Source organism: Stegostoma tigrinum, chromosome 20 (assembly GCF_030684315.1).
Source record: "Stegostoma tigrinum isolate sSteTig4 chromosome 20, sSteTig4.hap1, whole genome shotgun sequence".
Lineage (NCBI taxonomy): Eukaryota > Metazoa > Chordata > Chondrichthyes > Orectolobiformes > Stegostomatidae > Stegostoma > Stegostoma tigrinum.
In genome coordinates this window covers 41,077,718-41,095,932 of record NC_081373.1, presented here as the reverse complement: position 1 = coordinate 41,095,932, position 18,215 = coordinate 41,077,718, and the positions used below count along the sequence as shown (strand labels likewise).

The following is an 18,215-nucleotide window of genomic DNA, read 5'->3' as shown; positions in this document are numbered from 1 at the left end:
TAGTGTGGAGGGCTGTTCTAGATTACAAAGGGACATTGTTAGGGTGCAGAGCTGGGCTGAGAAGTGGCAGATTGAGTTTAGCCCTGAAAAATGTGAGGTGATTCATTTTGGAAGGACAAATTTGAAAGCAGAACACAGGGTTAACGGATTCTTGGGGTTCGTGTTAAAGAGGCGGGGATGGAGCCAGTAGAGGTGACCTACACTCACCTGTACTGGCTCCATTCCCACCTCTTCAGCTTGTCTGTCTCCACTGCACCTATCTTCTCTTCGATCCGCCTCCCCCTCTCTCCCTATTTATTTCAGAACCCTCTCCCTGTCCCTCATTTTTGATGAAGGGTCGAGGCCTGAAACGTCAGTTTTTGTGTTCCTAAGATGCTGCTTGGCCTGCTATGTTCATCCAGCTCCACACCTTGTTATCTCAGATTCTCCAGCATCTGCCATTCCCATTATCTCAGACCTAAAAGTCTGTATACTATTGTCTGTGTCCCTCTTCCAGTCATTCTCACTTTTATTGGTCCCACCTAATTTCTTGGGGTTCCATGATTGGACACCCACTGTGTACCCATCTTTTTTCTGGTCAGACCCAGTTGCATCCCTTGAACCCACTACAAAATATCAACTCAATTTGTCTGGACTTGAATTGGTCAGGTTACTGAAGCAGGCTTCCCTACTATGATGACACTACCTGGCACCATGAGTGGAAACAGGAAACACTTGTAAATAAATTGCTCTTAGTGAGTTTTGAGAAGATTTGTAGCTCAGGTTGAGGTTCTGGATGTAAGTTTGCTCGCTGAGCTAGAAGGTTCATTTTCAGATGTTTCGTCACCATTTTTTTATTTGAAAAAATATACTTTATTCATAAGATGTACAAAAAATAAAACATATTTATACACCTACCCAGTCATGCGAGCCGCTCCGGGTTACCCAGGGGGTACGTACACCAACTAAAGGAAAAAAAAAACAAACAAAGAAGAAAAAAATAACAAAGCAAAGTAAATACCCCGGCAGTCGTCACCCTGCACAGTCCCAATTGGCCCCCCGACTGGTTTGGGAAGGCGCCAGCTGGGCCAAGTTACCAGATAGGGCCCTTTTTTCTATTCTGGATGAGGGGTTTCATACCGTGGTCTTTCTCCACCGCGGCGGCTGCCCCAACCTTTAGCACGTCCCTCAGCACGTAGTCCTGGACCTTGGAGTGCGCCAGTCTGCAACACTCGGTCGGGGTCAGTTCTTTCAGCTGGCAGACCAGCAAGTTATGGGCAGACCAAAGAGCGTCTTTCACCGCATTGATGGTCCTCCAGGCGCAGTTGATGTTGGTCTCGGTGTGCATCCTGGGAAACAGCCCGTAGAGCACGGAGTCCCGCGTCACGGAGCTGCTCGGGACGAACCTCGACAAATACCACTGCATCCCCCTCCAGACCTCCTGCGCATAGGCACACTCCAGAAGGAGGTGATCGACAGTCTCGTCCCCCCTGCAGCCACCTTGAGGGCAGCGTGCGGTGGCGCAGAGATTCCGGGCATGCATAAAGGATCTCACTGGCAGAGCCCCTCTCACTGCCAGCCAAGCAATGTCCTTGTGCTTGTTTGAAAGTTCTGGCGATGAGGCATTCTGCCAAATGACTTTGGCAGTCTGCGTGGGGAACCACACGACGGGATCCACCCTCTCCTTTTCCCGAAGGGTCTCCAGGATACTACATGCTGACCACTGCCTGACGGCCTTGTGGTCAAAGGTGTTTCCTTTCAAAAATTTCTCCACGAAGGACAGGTGGTACGGAATGGTCCAACTACTCGGAGCGTTTCGCGGCAACGAGGCCAGGCCCATCCTTCGCAACACCGGGGACAGGTAGAACCTCAGTAAGTAGTGACACTTGGTGTTTGCGTACTGAGGATCTATGCACAGCTTGATGCAGCCGCACGCAAAGGTAGCCGTCAGGGCGAGGGTGGCGTTCGGTACACCATTTTCCAGGTCTTAGTACATGGTGTCCCTGTGGACCCGATCCATCCTCGACCCCAAATGAAGTGGAAGATGGCCCGGGTGACCGCAGCGGCGCAGGCCCAGGGAATAGGCCAGGCCTGCACCACATACAACAGTACCGAAAGCCCCTCGCACCTGACAACCAGGTTCTTACCCGCGATGGAGAGGGACCGGAGCGTCCACCTGCCCAACTTCTGCTTCAGTTTGGTGATACGCTCCTCCCAAGTCTTAGTGCACGCCCCAGCTCCACCGAACCAAATATCCAGCACCTTCAGGTAGTCTGTCCTGACGGTGAAGGGGATGAAGGAGCAGTCGTCCCAGTTCCCGAAGAACATGGCTTCGCTCTTAACCCTATTGACTTTGGCACCCGGGGCCAGTTCAAACTGGCCGCAGATGTCCAACAGTCTACTCACTGACCGACGATCGGTGCAGAAGACGGCGACATCGTCCATGTACAGGGAGGTCTTGACCTGAAGGCCTCCGCTGCCTGGGATAGTCACGCCCTTCAGGCTCATGTCCTTCCTGATGGGCGCGGCGAATTGCTCCACACAGCACACGAACAAGGCAGGAGAGAACGGGCAGCCCTGCCTGACTCCAGATCTGACGGGAAAACTGTCCGATTCCCACCCGTTGATCGAGACTGCACTAACGATGTTGGTGTAGAGCAGCCGGATCCAATTGCGGATGCCCTCACTGAACCCCATTTTGGAGAGGACGTCCCTCATGTAAGCATGAGAGACTCTGTCGAAGGCCTTCTCCTGGTCCAAGCTGACGAGGCAGGTGTCCACCCGCCGGTCCTGTACATAGGCGATGGTATCCCTGATGAGCGCGAGGCTCTCAGCGATCTTCCTGCCTGGCACAGCACAGGTTTGGTCAGGATGAATCACCAACTCCAGGACAGACCTGACCCGGTTGGTTATGACCTTGGCCAGGATTTTGCAGTCCACGTTCAATAATGAAATGGGACGCCAATTCTTAATTTCTTCCCTCTCCCCCTTCCTCTTGTAAATGAGGGTGATGATGCCCTTCCTCATGGACTTGCACATTTCCCCTGCCTGAAGCGCACTATCGTACACCTCCAGCAGGTCCTGGCCGACCAGGTTCCACAGAGCGGAATACAGCTCGGCTGGTAAGCCGTTGCTCCCGGGAGTCTTATTGCTCTCTGATGGCTCTGGTCAGCTTGTCCAGGGATATCGGCCGGTCCAGCCACTCCCTCGTGCCGTCGTCTAAGACCTCCGTGATAGACGACAGGAACGACTCGGAGGCTGTGCTGTCCGTGGGCTTCATGTCGTACAGCCCAGCATAGAAGAATCTGCTGATCCTCAAAATGTCGGGCCGAGTCGTCGTCCTCCTTCAGCCAGCTAAGCACAGACCTCTCTTCGTGCACCTTCTGAAAGGAGAAACGCGAGCACGTCTCGTCTTGCTCCACGGAGCGGACCCTGGACCGGAAGTTTATCCTGGAGGCCTCCGTGGCGAAGAGCGTGACTTGCTGGCGCCTCACCTCACGGAGGTCCTCCGTGACATCGACCCCCATCAACTGCAGAAGGAGCAGGTTCTGCACCCTTTTCTGGAGTCGCGACAGCTTTCCCCGCCTCTCTCTCGCCTTCCAAACACCCTTGAGGACAAAGAACCTCTTAATGTTCTCCTTCACCGTCTCCCACCAGTCGCCCAGAGACTCAAAGAGGGGTTTCACGGTTCTCTAAACGGCATACTTCCTCTTAAGCTCCTCGATGTTCTCTGGGGTCAACAGAGTCGTGTTGAACTTCCACGTCCCCTTGTCGGCCAGCTGGTCATCCTGTAAGTGACAGTCGGCCAGCAGGAGGCAGTGGTCAGAGAAGAACACCGGCTCGACGCCGGTGGACCTGACCGAGAACGCCCGTGACACAAACAGCAAGTCTATCCTTGAGCGAATAGACCCGTCTGGCCGCGACCAGGTGTACCTCCACTGCGCTCCGTCTGCAGGGGCGCTGAAGACGTCGAGCAGCTTGGCGTCCTTCACCGTGCCCATCAGGAATCTGGACGTGACATCCAGTTGACTCCCCCCACCCGCTGTCCCCACGCCGGATCTTCCATCTGCATCGATGATGCAGTTGAAGTCTCCGCCTAGGATGACCGGCCTTGACGTAGCCAGCAGGGGTGGAAGCCGCTGCAGGACAGCCAACCGCTCACTCCGTACCGCTGGGGCGTACACGTTGATCAGCCTCAGGGGAGCGTTCCTGTAGGTGACATCAGCCACTAGGAGGCGCCCCCCCCACCACCTCCTGATCTTGAGAGATGGTGAAGTTGCACCCCTGCAGTAGAATAGCCAGGCCCGAGGAGCGACAGTCGTTACCCCCCGACCAGATTGAAGGCCCACAGGTCCAGGTGCCGGACCATTTCCCGTACCTGCTGAGGTGCAGAATCCCGCACTCCTGCAGAAACAGGAGGTCCGCCTTGACAGTGGTCAGGTAGGCTAACGTGGACACACATCTTGTGGCGGACTTGACGCTGCGCACATTAATGCTCGCAACCCGTACCCCCATTGTGGGCAGTGACCGCAGTACCCTCCCCAAGTCCAAGGTCCAGCCCCTCTATCTGTCCCTTCATGCCCATTGCTCAGGCTAACTGCTGGACACTCTCCGGGCTCAGGAAACTGTCCGTGCTGCCTTCCGGGTAGCATCCACCCGTCGGGGGTATGGAGACAGGAGAGTCCGGCTCTGGGTCAGGCTGTGGACGCGCTGTTTCCTCCTTCCCGCCTGGAAGTTCCAGGGGGGCCCTCCAGTGCCCCAGCAGCACATGCCTGGGTGTCGGAGGGAGCCCCAGGACACCTCCCGTCACCTAGAAGCGTGGTGCAGCTTTCCTTCTCCCTTGAGATTTTTAACTTCTGCTTCGGGCGGGCCCTCTCCGAATCCCCCTCGTCAGAGGAGCTCTTATAGCCCCCCTGTAGCTGCCTCTTCCCGCCTGATGGTTGCAGTTCCTGGGCCCACTGACGCACCTTCCTCCTCGCTTTCCGGACCGTCGTCCACTCCCCTGGGCCGCCTGTCACCGCCTCCATCGAATCCGAGTTGTCGGAGGGGAGCGGAGCCTGCAGGGGTGCTTTGCTGGCCTCGGGCCCATCCTGCCGGGCTGGGACCTCCTGCACGACCTGGCCCTCCTGCACATTAGTGGGGTCCTTGCAGAGCCCTGGTGCCTTCCTCTCCTCCTGGGGGGCTGGCCCCGCATTGCCCCTGCCGGCGACCTGGGCGTAGGTGGTCCCCCGCTGCGGGCATGCCCTATAGAGGTGGCCCGCTTCCCCGCAAAGGTTGCAGCTTTTCTCTTGTGGGCAATCCTTTGCAAGGTTCCCTCCTCCCTGCAGTTCCTGCAGATGGTGGCTTTGCAGTTGGCCGCCACGTGACCTGACCTACCACAGGCATGGCAGACTTTAGGTTGCCCTGCATAGGTCAGGTAGTCCTTGCTCCCGCCGATCGCGAAACTGTACGGTGGGTGTACGACGTTCCCGTCCGCGCCCACCCTCAGCGTCACCTTGACCTGCCTCTTACTGGTCCAGATGCCAAAGGGCTCCATGATGTCAGTTAGGTCCCCTTCCACCTTCACGTACCTTCCAAGGAAGGTCAAGACATCAACTGCTGGCACATGCGGGTTGTACATGTATTCAGTCACCATACGGCTCCTCTGCGCTGGCATTACGAACAGCGGGACAGCGGTGAATACAGAGAGGGGGCCCTCACTTCCTTTCTCCTTGAAAACCTCCAGGAAGTGCTCACAAAGCTTGGCACTCCTAAGGGTTACATCGTAAAAGCCTCCTCCGGGGAAATCCTGCAGGCAGTAAATGTCCGCAGCAGCGAACCCACAACAGTCCAACAGGACACTCTTCATGAAGAAGGCGCGGTCTACAGGTGCACCTTCACCCACCTTCTTCACGGAAACACGGATGGTGTTGCGGACCCCCTGACCTGGGGCACGAGCACTTGCCGCAGCCATCGTTGCAGGTTGGCTGCTCCCCTGAACCAGCATTAGGCCGAAGCCAGCATTAAGATCCACCAGTTGCAAGGGTGCACAGCCAACCCAACATCTTCCTTTCACCTCCAACACAGCGCTCTCCTCCTCTCGGTCCACAAGAGAGTGGGTCTTTATTTTGTTCTCGATGTAAGCTGGTTCACTGAGCTTGAAGGTGTGTTCCCAGATGTTTCGTCACCATTCTAGGTAACATCATCAGTGAGTCTCTGGTGAAGCGCTTGTGTTATGTCCTGCTTTCTATTTTTGTGTTTGGGTTTCCTTGGGTTGGTGATGTCATTTCCTGCATTGGTGGTGTCATTTCCTGTCCTTTTTCTCAAAGGGTGGTAGATGGGCTCCAAATCAATGTGTTTGTTGATGAAGTTCTGGTTTGAAGGCCATGCTTCTTGGAATTCTCGTGCGTGTCACTGTTTGGCTTGTCCGAGGATGGACGTGTTGTCCCAATCTGTATGTAAGGATATTAGTGATAGTGGGTCATGTCGTTTTGTGGCTAGTTGATGTTCATGTATCCTGGTGGCTAGCTTTCTACCTGTTTGTCCAATGTAGTGTTTGTCACAGTTCTTGCAAGGTATTTTGTAAATGACGTTGGTTTTGCTTGTTGTCTGTATAGGGTCTTTTAAGTTCATTATGTGCTGTTTTAGTGTGTTGGTGGGTTTGTGGGCTACCATGATGCCAAGAGGTCTGAGTAGTCTGGCAGTCATTTCGGAAATGTCTTTGATGTAGGGAAGAGTGGTTATGGTTTCTGGGTCCGTTTTGTCTGTTTGTTTGGGTTTGTTGCTGAGAAGTTGGCGGCCTGTGTTCATCTAAACACATAAATAGAAAGCGGGACATAACACCAGCGCTTCACCGGATGATCACTGATGATGTTACCTAGAATGGTGACGAAACATCTGAAAACGAACCTTTCAGTTCAGTGAGCAAGCTTACATCCATAAAATGCTCTTATACTCCATCACATTAAAGACATTATATTTATTAAGTTACATTATGTTATTGCTGTAGGGATGAAGTTTCTTTTCACTGGAATGAATGCATTCAAAATTAATCTTGTAAATGTACAATAAGGAAAACATTGCTGCACTAGCATTTGTAGACAATTATAAAAAATCTATGAATAAATAAATTGTATTTTTATCTTGCATAGATCCAAGTGCAACCATTTGTTGAAGTTACTTTCCAGCAATCCATGTATCAGACAAGTATTGCTGATGGAACCCAGCCATGTTGGAATGAAAAACTTGAAATGGATTTCAAGTAATTTGTTTAAATTAGTTTGCTTAATCTGTGAACTAAATGTGATATATAAATATTAATCCTTAAATCTGCATACACTTCTCAAAAATCATTTTGAGATTTTATTCAAATCAAGTTAATTCATTGGTTTCTCAAACTACAGTTACGCCTATCATTAGCTTTTAATCTGAAAAGGGACAATTAAATATCAGTGCAACTATAAATTGTAATAACTTAGTAAGATGAGCATCTCATCAAAGTTCTTGCTTGAATGAGTTTGGCATGTGGTCACAACTTATTTTACTTTTTTATTTTTATAAATGCATATTGCAATTTGATATGAAACTGTGGGTGGTCTGAATGACATGGGTATTGTCAAGAAAGTTGAAAAATAGGATGAATCCATCAGTAATATGGTAATACATCTTGGAACACAATGGCATCTTTTGTTGCAATGCTGCTGCCAGGACAGCCATCTTATGGATTGGCCCAGTGCACATCTTATGATCCTCATTTGCTGTCTTATTGGTCACTCACTTTGCATCTAATTGGATGCTCAAAGCTTCACTGGCTTGTATTTATGTTCTTTTCCCATTGATTTAGAGCTTTAAGTCCTACAGAACTTGTATTCTGCCTTGTTGTTTAGCACAGACACAAAACCAAGCTGCTTTTCATGGCCGTCAGCAGTTACTAGTCAAGGGGGTGGACATACTGCTGTTGGGCGCCACGCTACATCAATCTCGCACGTTTGCCAGCAGCATATGTGGTTGATACACTGCATGTGCATCAACCAAATAGCCTAAGAGCAGTGATCTTCAGTCAAATCAAGAGAGACAGCCTTCAGACAAAAGGTCCTAGCACAGTAGTCAAGGGCAGCCTCCAAAATCCATACAGGGATTTGAACATGGTCACTTGGCCACTTAGGTGATCAGTGTCAGTGGTCTGTTATGTCTGGGATTAGGCAATGGTGTTGCTTTTGAGTGTTCATCATCATAGTTAACTAATACAGGCATCTGCCCATTCGTAAGCATTTTCAGATTGTTAAGAAGCAGCAATTTAGATATGACACATTAGTTAATTAAAAAAAGGAAGTATCCAACTGTGACAATTGGAGATGGTTCACAGATATCAGAGGACAATCAGGCTGTTGGCATGGTATGTTGTGAAGGCTGCACTGTGGTCGATAGTCAAGTGCCTGGTTCTTCCCCCTTGAGTTCGAGTCCATCTTCCAGCTGGAGAAGACAGCTCCCTGACAAGGACTACTGTCTACAAAGATTGCCTAATGAGGAGTGTCCTCTGCACCTGAGCACTTGGTGATATCCCTGTTTCAAGGAGCAGGTACCCTATACTGTCGTGAATTATGTGAATCATTTTGGCAATGACCATAGGAAAGCTACTCATGATGTCAGATGTCTGTTGTCCCCTTGGACATCTCTTTTGAAGATTAGAATTCATTGCCCCTAAGAATAAAATGCTGCATAATGTAATAGTGTCACAAGATAAATATTTTCTTTATGCTTGTAGAGGCTAGTTATTATTGTAACACAGTCAAATGAGGCCCCATACTACACAGGAAATCCTAATTATGGAATATAAAAAATTTTTAAGGGGATCTCAATTTTCAAAAATGCTGTACATCCAATGTAACAAGGGAGAAGTGGCATGTCAGTCAGAGAGCTGCGCATAGATCATTCAAGTCATCAGGCAGGGCTGTCTGTTCAAATTGGACAAGGAAGGGAAGAATATTTGGGAATTCAATTTTGGGGACTGGAGATAGCATACTGGGCTGCAGCTGGGATAACAATTGCAAAGAGAAAATTCACAGCACAAATTGAGGAGACTATAGTTATATGATGGAAAGGGGTAATGCAAGAAGGGCTGATCATCACCCTAGCTTCAATGGGGAGGCTGTGCACTATTATGTCTGGCATAATGACATGGTATGCCTGGGCTCAGTGGGTAAAGTGGGGAAATGAATAATCAAATTAAATGTGTTGGGAGGGATCACAGGAAGATCAAAGCTGATGGGCTTGACAGGAAAGGAAACCAAGAGTGGAATGTGAAAATTTGAGGGATTCACCTTGACTGAAATGCTAAGCTCTGTGAATCACTCTGTCAAGCACAACTGATGATTCCATTTATCATCATCCAAATAGCAAGTGTTCAATGGAGATGAAAATAGCTGCCACCACACCTAGAGCAAGTGGGGTAAATATTTCATTCTGTGAGGGAGATGATTCCACTGTTGTGTGATGTGAGGCCTTTAAAGGGCAATAGCATTAAACAGGCATCTACACAGTGCAGGTGCAAGAAACCTGTGATCACAAGACGCTATATGTGAACCTTTCATATTGATCTACTCTATGGAATGTTATGTTGGCCCCAAGAACTCTCATCAATACCAAACAACATCACAAATCAATCTGATTAATGGCAATGATATGAAGGCAATGTGTTGTTGCCAAAGTAGCAATCACTTTCTAATGCCCCATAGCCTGCATGGGGTGGGAGAGCTGCTCACTTCACACCTTGGACAATAAAGCATCAAGTAACACTAAGGATGGCTAGCCTTTGTGCCTTGCCTCCTGCAGCTAAAATGACATTTTTCCACAAAGTGATTAAACAATGAATATATATGTGCCAATGTATGAACATTTTTATAATGAAGTTCCACCCATGTGTCCTCAGAGGGCCTCTGCTTCCTTTCCATCTCACTGTGTTTCAGTATGGACCTGGGTTCTTCAGCTGTGGTGGAGAGAGCCTGCCCATTACTGTAACCTATTGGCCTTAGAATTCTGCTTGGATGAGTCCAATGGTATTTGCGGCAAGAGGGAGGATGCAATGAGTGGAGCAACATAGAGGCATGGTGAACAGTTAATAATGTGAGTTTCAGAGAATAGCAAGAGAAATCTCGCTTGGGCTCACAGAGTGAAATTGCCCATGAAATGCGCCAAAATTAACACAAAATTAATTTCTGCTAAAATTCAGCCCCATGCATATGCAACTTCATATCTTAAATTCCATCTTGAGTGAGATTTAAAGTACTTCCTCTGAGTTAAATTAATGGACAACATGGCATACAGCCATCTAGTGAATATCTTAGATGTTGGTCACTAATTACCAATTTTTGGATGTCAAGAATAAGATATCTACTTGATTCTTTGTTCAAAGAACGGTGTCTGAAAAATGAAAAATAAATGCAAAGAATGAAATTTTCAATAATGCCAATGAGCAATACTGTATTCAAATGGTCATGTAGCTACATGAAAAGTAGACCTTGCATGAAATAATTTTTAATTTCTCTAAAATCGTATTTCTTTGATTATAGGTCACCAAATGGAGATTACAACAGTGCAGCCTTATGCAAAATGAAGGACAAGATATTAATTAACGTATTTGATAATATAAGTGTTCCTAACCCAGAGGTAATTCAATATACTTTGAAAATGTATCAACTGCATTGCCTTGTTATTAGTTGTAGATTACTTTATTTAAAATGAACTAGTTTATGGTTAATCTCCAGAAGTGAAAATAGCAATAGTGGGTAATAAGTATCTTTCGGTCAGGAAGCTTGTAAACATTAGTGGTCATTTGAGGGTCATTGTTTTTCCCCTAGTGTTACTCAATATATATAAAATCAACTTTGGTATCACGGAAAGGATGTTAACATTTATTGGTGAAAGAAACTATGAAGAATAGCTTAACTGTCAAGATATTAGATTACTTCATAAGGTTAGTAAATTCGAGAGATAATAGACAAATAAAACTTTATGCACAGCAATGTGAGGTGATATATTTTGGGAGTAAAGTATATAAAAGAGAATATTTATAAATAGTGGGAGGACTTCTAACTTGAAAGCAGCTGAATTCCATGGCAGGTAAATATGGCGAGGTTTATGTGGGTTCATTCAAGCCTGAAATGGGACAGTGTGGCTGAGAATAGCCAGAAATATCTGGTTGAGTAAACAATATGCTGTTTATTCATTTGCTCCAAACATTTACAGATGAGGAGCACTCTAACCTCATGTCTATTTCCTCCCAGTTTCCTCTTCACTCTGAACAAGTCTCTGCTGCATCATTACATGGGAGGTGTTTTTCGCACACAATGATGTATTAAGATTTTGAGATTTTTTTGGAAGCATGTGCATCCCAAAATGGAGGTGCACATTCTCAAACTTCTTCACATATAATGTGAAGGAAGACAGTTTCATCACTGCTATTGTTGATAGCCACAAGGTGGACTGTAGTTTCAGTTGAACTTGGCAAGCAAAGCATGCCTCCAAACTTGCAATGAAAGCAAAATGCTGTAAATGCTCAAAATCTGAAACAAGCACAGAGAATGCTGGAGAAACTCAGCAGGTCTGTCAGCATTCTGTGGAAAGAGAAACAGAGTTAACATTTCGAGGCTGGCATGACTTTTCTTCAAAACTTTTGCTTTTCTCTCCACAGATGCTGCCAGACATGCTGTGTTTCTCCAGCTGTCTCAGTGTTTATGCCTCTAAACTTTCCTGAAGCAATGCCTCCCTCCACGCTGGTTTGCTTCTGGGAGGCTGAGTCCAACAGCTCTCCTGTCTCCAGGCAGATAAGGGAATTGTAGGCAAGTCACAAAAAATCACAGTTGGGAATTCTGCCTTTAATTAGTTCAATGCCCAAGGGCAGTGGGGGAGCTATTTTTCGTATTCACCTATCTTCACTGTGGCTCCGCCAAGAGTAAAAATCTGGTACCATATGACTTGTCTTTGTCATTTTCCTGAATAGTTAATCATAATCTTTCAATCTCAGTTTCAGATGTACTGATTGACCTAATATGAATTTGCATTTCTGGATGACAGAGAATCTTACACTCTTTGTATACAGAAGTGTCCCCTGCCTCACTCCTGAACAATCAAAATCTATTTTTCTAGACAATGTTCCCAGTTTCTGTTAATATCTTCAAAAATTTAATCAAATCACTTTCTAAATTCCAGGGAACACTACATATGTTCCTGTAACTTCTTTCTGTAATGTATACATTGGATTTGGTAAATCTTTACTGTATTACATCCAGGTCAGTATATTCTTCCTTATGTCTGGTTCTCAGAACTCTTAACAATAGTACTCATGCAAGCTTTGTATCACTGAAGCATGACGTTCATCTCATAGTATTATGGTTTTCTGAATATTAAAATAAGCATTACATTAGCCATTTTGATCAATTTCCAGATCTATACATGACATTGTAATGATTATGTACCTTGGGCCCCAAGTTTGTATGGATCTTCACTTTTTCTAGATTTTCATTGAATGCCGCCCGTGACATTTATTTCAGTACAAAGTGGGTGACTTCACTTTTGGTTATAGTGAAATCTAACTTCACTATTCTGCAGATTTATCTAATCTATTGCTACCTCTTTCCAAATCATACTTCCATCTACCCAGCTTACAGTGTTACCCATCTTTGTGACACTAATAAATCTGGATATGTTGTGCTTTTATCCCAACATTTGAAGAACTTCAAATTTTGGAAAATATAATTCTATCCTTTTAATTTCTTTATTGTCTCTGTTCATAATATCAGGAGCAGGCCCAAGAAAATATCCTGGTATCAGTACATACCCTGATGTCATCACTCATCCCACTGGGAGGACAGGCTCTGTTGCTGGCCAGTTGATGCAGTCCCACGGTTTGGCAGTCTTGATGAAGGGAGCAATGAAGTTGGGTCTCAACTGCTGTGGCGAATGACCACTAATTTTCAGAACATCACTATTTTAATTTTTGCCAATTGAATTATAGTAGCAAGCAGCACTAACCAATATCACATACCTCAACAAGATTCTCTGGATATTCAGCAATACTTATTGCCAATTTTCAGTCATGATGGGTTGGCAATGAAGGGGGTTATTGCGGCCTTAGGAAAGCTCAGCGTTACTATTAGGCAGTTGGAAAAGCCAGGCTACTACTGTGAGTAAATTGTCGAGCAGTGGAGCAAAGAAGGAATTATGTTTTGTCTGTGCATGTAGAGTGAGGGCTGGGGATCATGAGGGATTAGGGAATGACCAGAGCTTGGATGAAACTTACATAAATCCTTAAAATGACTTTTTTTTACAAAGCACTGTAAAAACACTGATCTTTATTTTTATCGACATAGATGTGCAAATGTTAAAACAATGCTGAATTTTAGTGGGCTGCCTTATTGCAGTTTTGTTTTGGTAACATGGCATTGCTTTAATTTTCAAGCTTTTTCAAGTACGTTATAGCTTTGATAATCTAAGAGTGGTACTTATGTGGCCCTTTGAAAATACAAATTTATTACATTTATTACTTTAGCCTTCTCTGTTGTTCATGTCATTTCTTCAAATGATTTGATAAGATTGATCAAACATAAAATTTCTACGAACAACTCATACTGGTTGATTCTAGATTTTTTTTTGTTAATTATTTTAGTAAAGATTTCATTATCTTTTCACCTTTGTCAAAGTAGCTGACCAGTAGATTCATGGATGTGTTTCTTCTTGATTTTTTAAGACTGATGTTTTACCATGTTGAAGGTGTTCTTTTTGAGAAGTGCGCAACATTAGTTACAATTATTTACCATCACTGACTGCATTAACAGTCAATTAAATGTATGATACTTTATTCAGAAGTAAGTTAGATCATATACCTAACAAGTCATAAATAAACTGACTTGCAGTTTCCAATCCCCATTACATTAGTTTTTTTAGCGCAGTTCATTTGAAACCAATGAATACTGTCCAAAAGAAGACTGGTGTTTAAGATAATTTCTAGGCAGTCAGTTCCCTATGGAGATATTCACTGTGTATATCCATTCTTGGTCATTTTTTACCCTCCTTTGTCCTTTCTCCCTCAAATTCCTCTTTATCCCCCGCAGCTTTTATTCTGACAGTGGATCCATCTTGCCCAATCTTAAAATAAAGTAGAAGTTTGAAATTTTTATGAAAGCTTTAATTCCAGTTCTATGACCACTGTTTTCACTTTGGAAAAGAATTGGCCTGTCTCTCAAATTTGGCCTACAAATGAACTTCTTTTGACATAAAGTCTATACTTCTGCATTGAACTACATTCATCCTTGATTTGCTGCCTGGTTGCTTATATTTTGAAATAACTTTGTTCAGCTTATAGACCTTCCATCCTTGTTGCTGTAATTTAGTTATTGAAATTGAAGTATTTTAATCCTCTCATTAATTTGTGCCTAGGTGTTAGTTGTACTGTTTTGTTTTAAGCTTCAGTTACAATCTGTCTGTTCCTGATCAGAGGTTTGCTTGCATGGGTTAGAGTACAACCTCCACTATTTCTCAATTTTATGGTGACCTCCAACTTTACCATCTTCCTTCTGGTCTGTGGTCACCTCCTGAATCTTCACTCTCATGGTAGCATCAACATCAGCATGTCATTAGATACCCTCCCCCCAAATAGCTCCTGGTCTTTACTCACTATACCTCTTTGCAGATGCTGCATTCTTACTTCACCTCATTTCTGTAAATGTTGTTGCACAACTGAATCCCTAACTTTAACTCCACATAATTCATCACTCTCCACACCTCCTTCCAGAATGGCCATTCATTTGGAAACTTATTGTGGCTGATTGTAACAGAATCCTGGCTGAAGGGTGATTACACATTTAACATAAATAAAACCTGCCTGGTTTTATCCACCATTTGCTCCATCAAATAGTTGGGTGTGGCTTTTGTTCCAAAATCACATCCTGATCTGTTCCCCTAATCCTTTGGCATTTTCTCTTTTCTTGAGCACATCAGCTCCTTTTTTATTCTTTTATTCATTCATGGGATGAGGGCATCACTGATCAGGCAGCATTTATTGCCCATCCCTAATTGCCTAAAGGGTAGATCAGAGTCAACGACATTGCTGTGGGTCTGGAGTCACATGTAGGCCAGACTAGATAAGGATGGCAGATTTCCTCTCCTAAAAGGCATTTGTGAACCAGATGGGTTATTCCCAACAATTGACAATGGATTCATAGTCAAAATTAGGTTCTTAATTTCAGATATTTTATTGAATTCAAATTCCATTATCTGCCATGGTGGGATTTGAACCCTGGTCCTCAGAACATTATCTGGGTCTCTGGATTAACAGTCCACAATAATACCACAAGTCCATCGCCTCCCCTAAACTTCCCTTATTCTAGCTCGGCCTATTGTATTTTTAATCCTCATTCTCTACTGTCCAACCAAATACCATAAACATGTTCTTACTTAAATATTTTCACTGCTTTCTTTCTTTTGCATCTGCAATAAGTGACTTCTCATTCAAGGTGAATTCAACCACTAGCTCAAAATAGCAGCATCTGAGTTCATTCATCTTTCACCATGACTTAATTTCCACAACCATGTGATCTTTCCTAGCATATTATTAGTGAATCTCAAAGAGAAGGATAAATTTTAAAATTATTATGAATGTTCCACTGACGAACACAAAGAATGATATGACAAGATTTCCCATTTTAAAGCCTTTACTGTAACAAATAAACTAAATTCAACATCAACTAAACATTATTTAATATGCAGCTAATACTCTAAACTACAGAAATGGTACTACCCATTAACTTTTTTCACACAGCTGAAAGCTCCACACCACATATGTGCATTTCATCGCACTCTCAGCAGAAATATGTTTTTGTATATGAAGACTCAAGCTACTCCTTGTTGTAACAAGATTTCTTATTACTATCTCATCATACTGGTGTTCTTCTTAAAACTAATTCCCTTCATTCAATCTTCTGATCATAACTGAATGGATTTCCAGTTGCAAAGCATCCTCTGGTGACTTGTTGATCTTTAAATTTCCACAATCCCCAACCCTTTAGCAGAGATTTTGTCCTTACCAGCTGCCTCCTTGGTGGCTAAACCAAACAAAAAAGCCCTTTTTCTGCTTGGCATAGAGGCACTTGTTTTCAGTTTTGTGGCCATGATGTTATAACTAAAGGTACCAATAAACTGGCAAGAAGGACTGCTGTGCTCACCAGAAGCTCCCTAAGAGGGGCCCTAATATGAAGAAAGAAGTTGATCTTCCTGATTTCAAGACATTCTTGTATCCCTGCTGACTTGAAAAGAATGCTGTATGCCTTGTGGCTGTCTTGTCTTGACGATGCAGTGTAAAACTCGTGGATGAGAAAATGTCATGAAGGTCTATGGTCTTCTCTGGTACCCACTGACTATTGTGTTGGATCTAGCTCTCCATTAAATAGCAAACTATACCTGGATTAAGACATATTTACACATGCTATAGACAGACAAAGCTCATAGCCTGGATGATCTGCTCTGTGTTCAATGCATAGGTGTTCACAGCCACAGTACTGCCAGATGTTCCCTTACCTCTCAATGCAGAGACATATCATAAGTTTGGGGCTCATCAACGGACTGGCCTCCTATAGTCCTCCAACTGTCAGTGGCTTGAACTGTCGACACCTCTGTAACATGTTTAGGTAAGTTCATACAATCTTCATCGAGTTTTAGTGCTGGTGCAATATGTGTGAGAATAATTTGATGGTGTGTCCTCAGAAGGTGAACTGTTGGTTGGTCCTTCCAGTTGCCTTTCCTCATCAATAATCTTACCTGTGTGAGAAAACATATAGGTTGAAAGATTAAGAGTTTCCTGTTGCATCATTACAACTATACTATTGGAGTTGAGGTTCCTGTGCCCAGAATACACCTGACTACTATACTTCATATGTTTGCACGATACATCTTTGTGGCCCACACTAGTTCACTCACTCTCTTGCTTTACCACTTCTCCTTAATGTTCAATGATAGAATTACTATCCTACTGCCTTGCAGATTTCAGGGCCCCTTCCTCAAGGAGTTCAGAAGATGCATGTAACATTCTTTTGCTGGGCTTTCTCCTTTCCTTTGTGCTATGTACAGTTTTTGTCTGCAGCACAAAAAAGAAAACTAGTAGTGGAGGTGAACTTGCACCTATGCTGATAACAGGCCATTTTGGGAGCATATGAATACCCCCTAAATGCAGACACTATCAGGAAGTCAGAAATGATGGCATTTCTCACAGGAATATGGTCATGTCCTGGCAGCAAATGCTACTGCCTGATGTCATGATCTGATGTCATGTCTGATCTCATTGTGGCTTTAACTCCACTTACTTTCTATCCACCATAAACTTCGATTGTTTTGTCAATCAGAAATCTGTCTAATGTAGCCTTGCATATATTAATGTCCCAACCTCCACTACACACTGGGGAAGAGAATTCCAAAGCCTAGCTCTGCTCTGAGAAAAGACATTTTTCTTGATATCCAAGTTGAATGGAGACCTTCTTCTAACCTCCCCCCCATTCCATTTCTTGACTCCCACACCATAAGAAATAAACTGTCTATATCCATCTTGTCAAATACCTTCAGAATTTTTTATGTTTCAAGAAAAAAAACCTCTTGTTCTCTAAACTCCAATGAGCTAGATCCAATCTGCTAACTGTTCCTCATAGACAACTTTTTCATCCCAGGAACTAGTCTATTTGAACCTTCTCTGACTGAGTGAACATTTAACATTAACTGGGCAAAACACTGCTAAAGGTTATCTCTTGCATTGCCACCTACAACCTTTTAAAGAGAAAAGTAGTATTGCGCATTCAACTGGGCATATCAAATTAGGTAATTAATGGCCTTTCTAGATTTAGGTTCTTTGGATGATTCCACAACTGTCAATTTCCTTTCTGATCTCTGAACAAGTTTGCCTGGTTAGGCAAGTTGATCTCCTTCTCCTGCGTCTAAAAAAGATGCCCTCTTGCCTTGTCCTTTATGATTAGATGAACACCTATAGGGAGACATTGCTAAACTGTGAGGCCACCCAGAGTTTTCCATCTGGCATTCTGACTGTAAGTTTCTGTTCATTTCCCTGATCACAAGACAAGAAAGCTAGATCTCCTGGATAGAATGCCCAGAATGGAACACAGCCAGGTTGTAGCTCCTGGACAAAAGGCAGGGCTCATTGTACATTTAGGTGAGACAAGCAAACTGCATTTTCTGGATGAAAGGTACCAGTGTTTGCCAGG

At 44.5% G+C, this 18,215-nt stretch overlaps 1 protein-coding gene across 1 annotated transcript in view; it reads left to right on the top strand.

Annotated features, from left to right (window-relative positions):
* The window catches only part of LOC125462049 (protein CC2D2B-like), an 88,171-nt gene that overhangs the window by 25,672 nt on the left and 44,284 nt on the right, over nt 1-18,215 (top strand). Inside the window, exons 4-5 of the mRNA XM_059652934.1 lie at nt 7,110-7,219; nt 10,527-10,623. Coding sequence (XP_059508917.1) covers nt 7,110-7,219; nt 10,527-10,623 — 207 coding nt within the window. The remainder of the gene's footprint in view (nt 1-7,109; nt 7,220-10,526; nt 10,624-18,215) is intronic.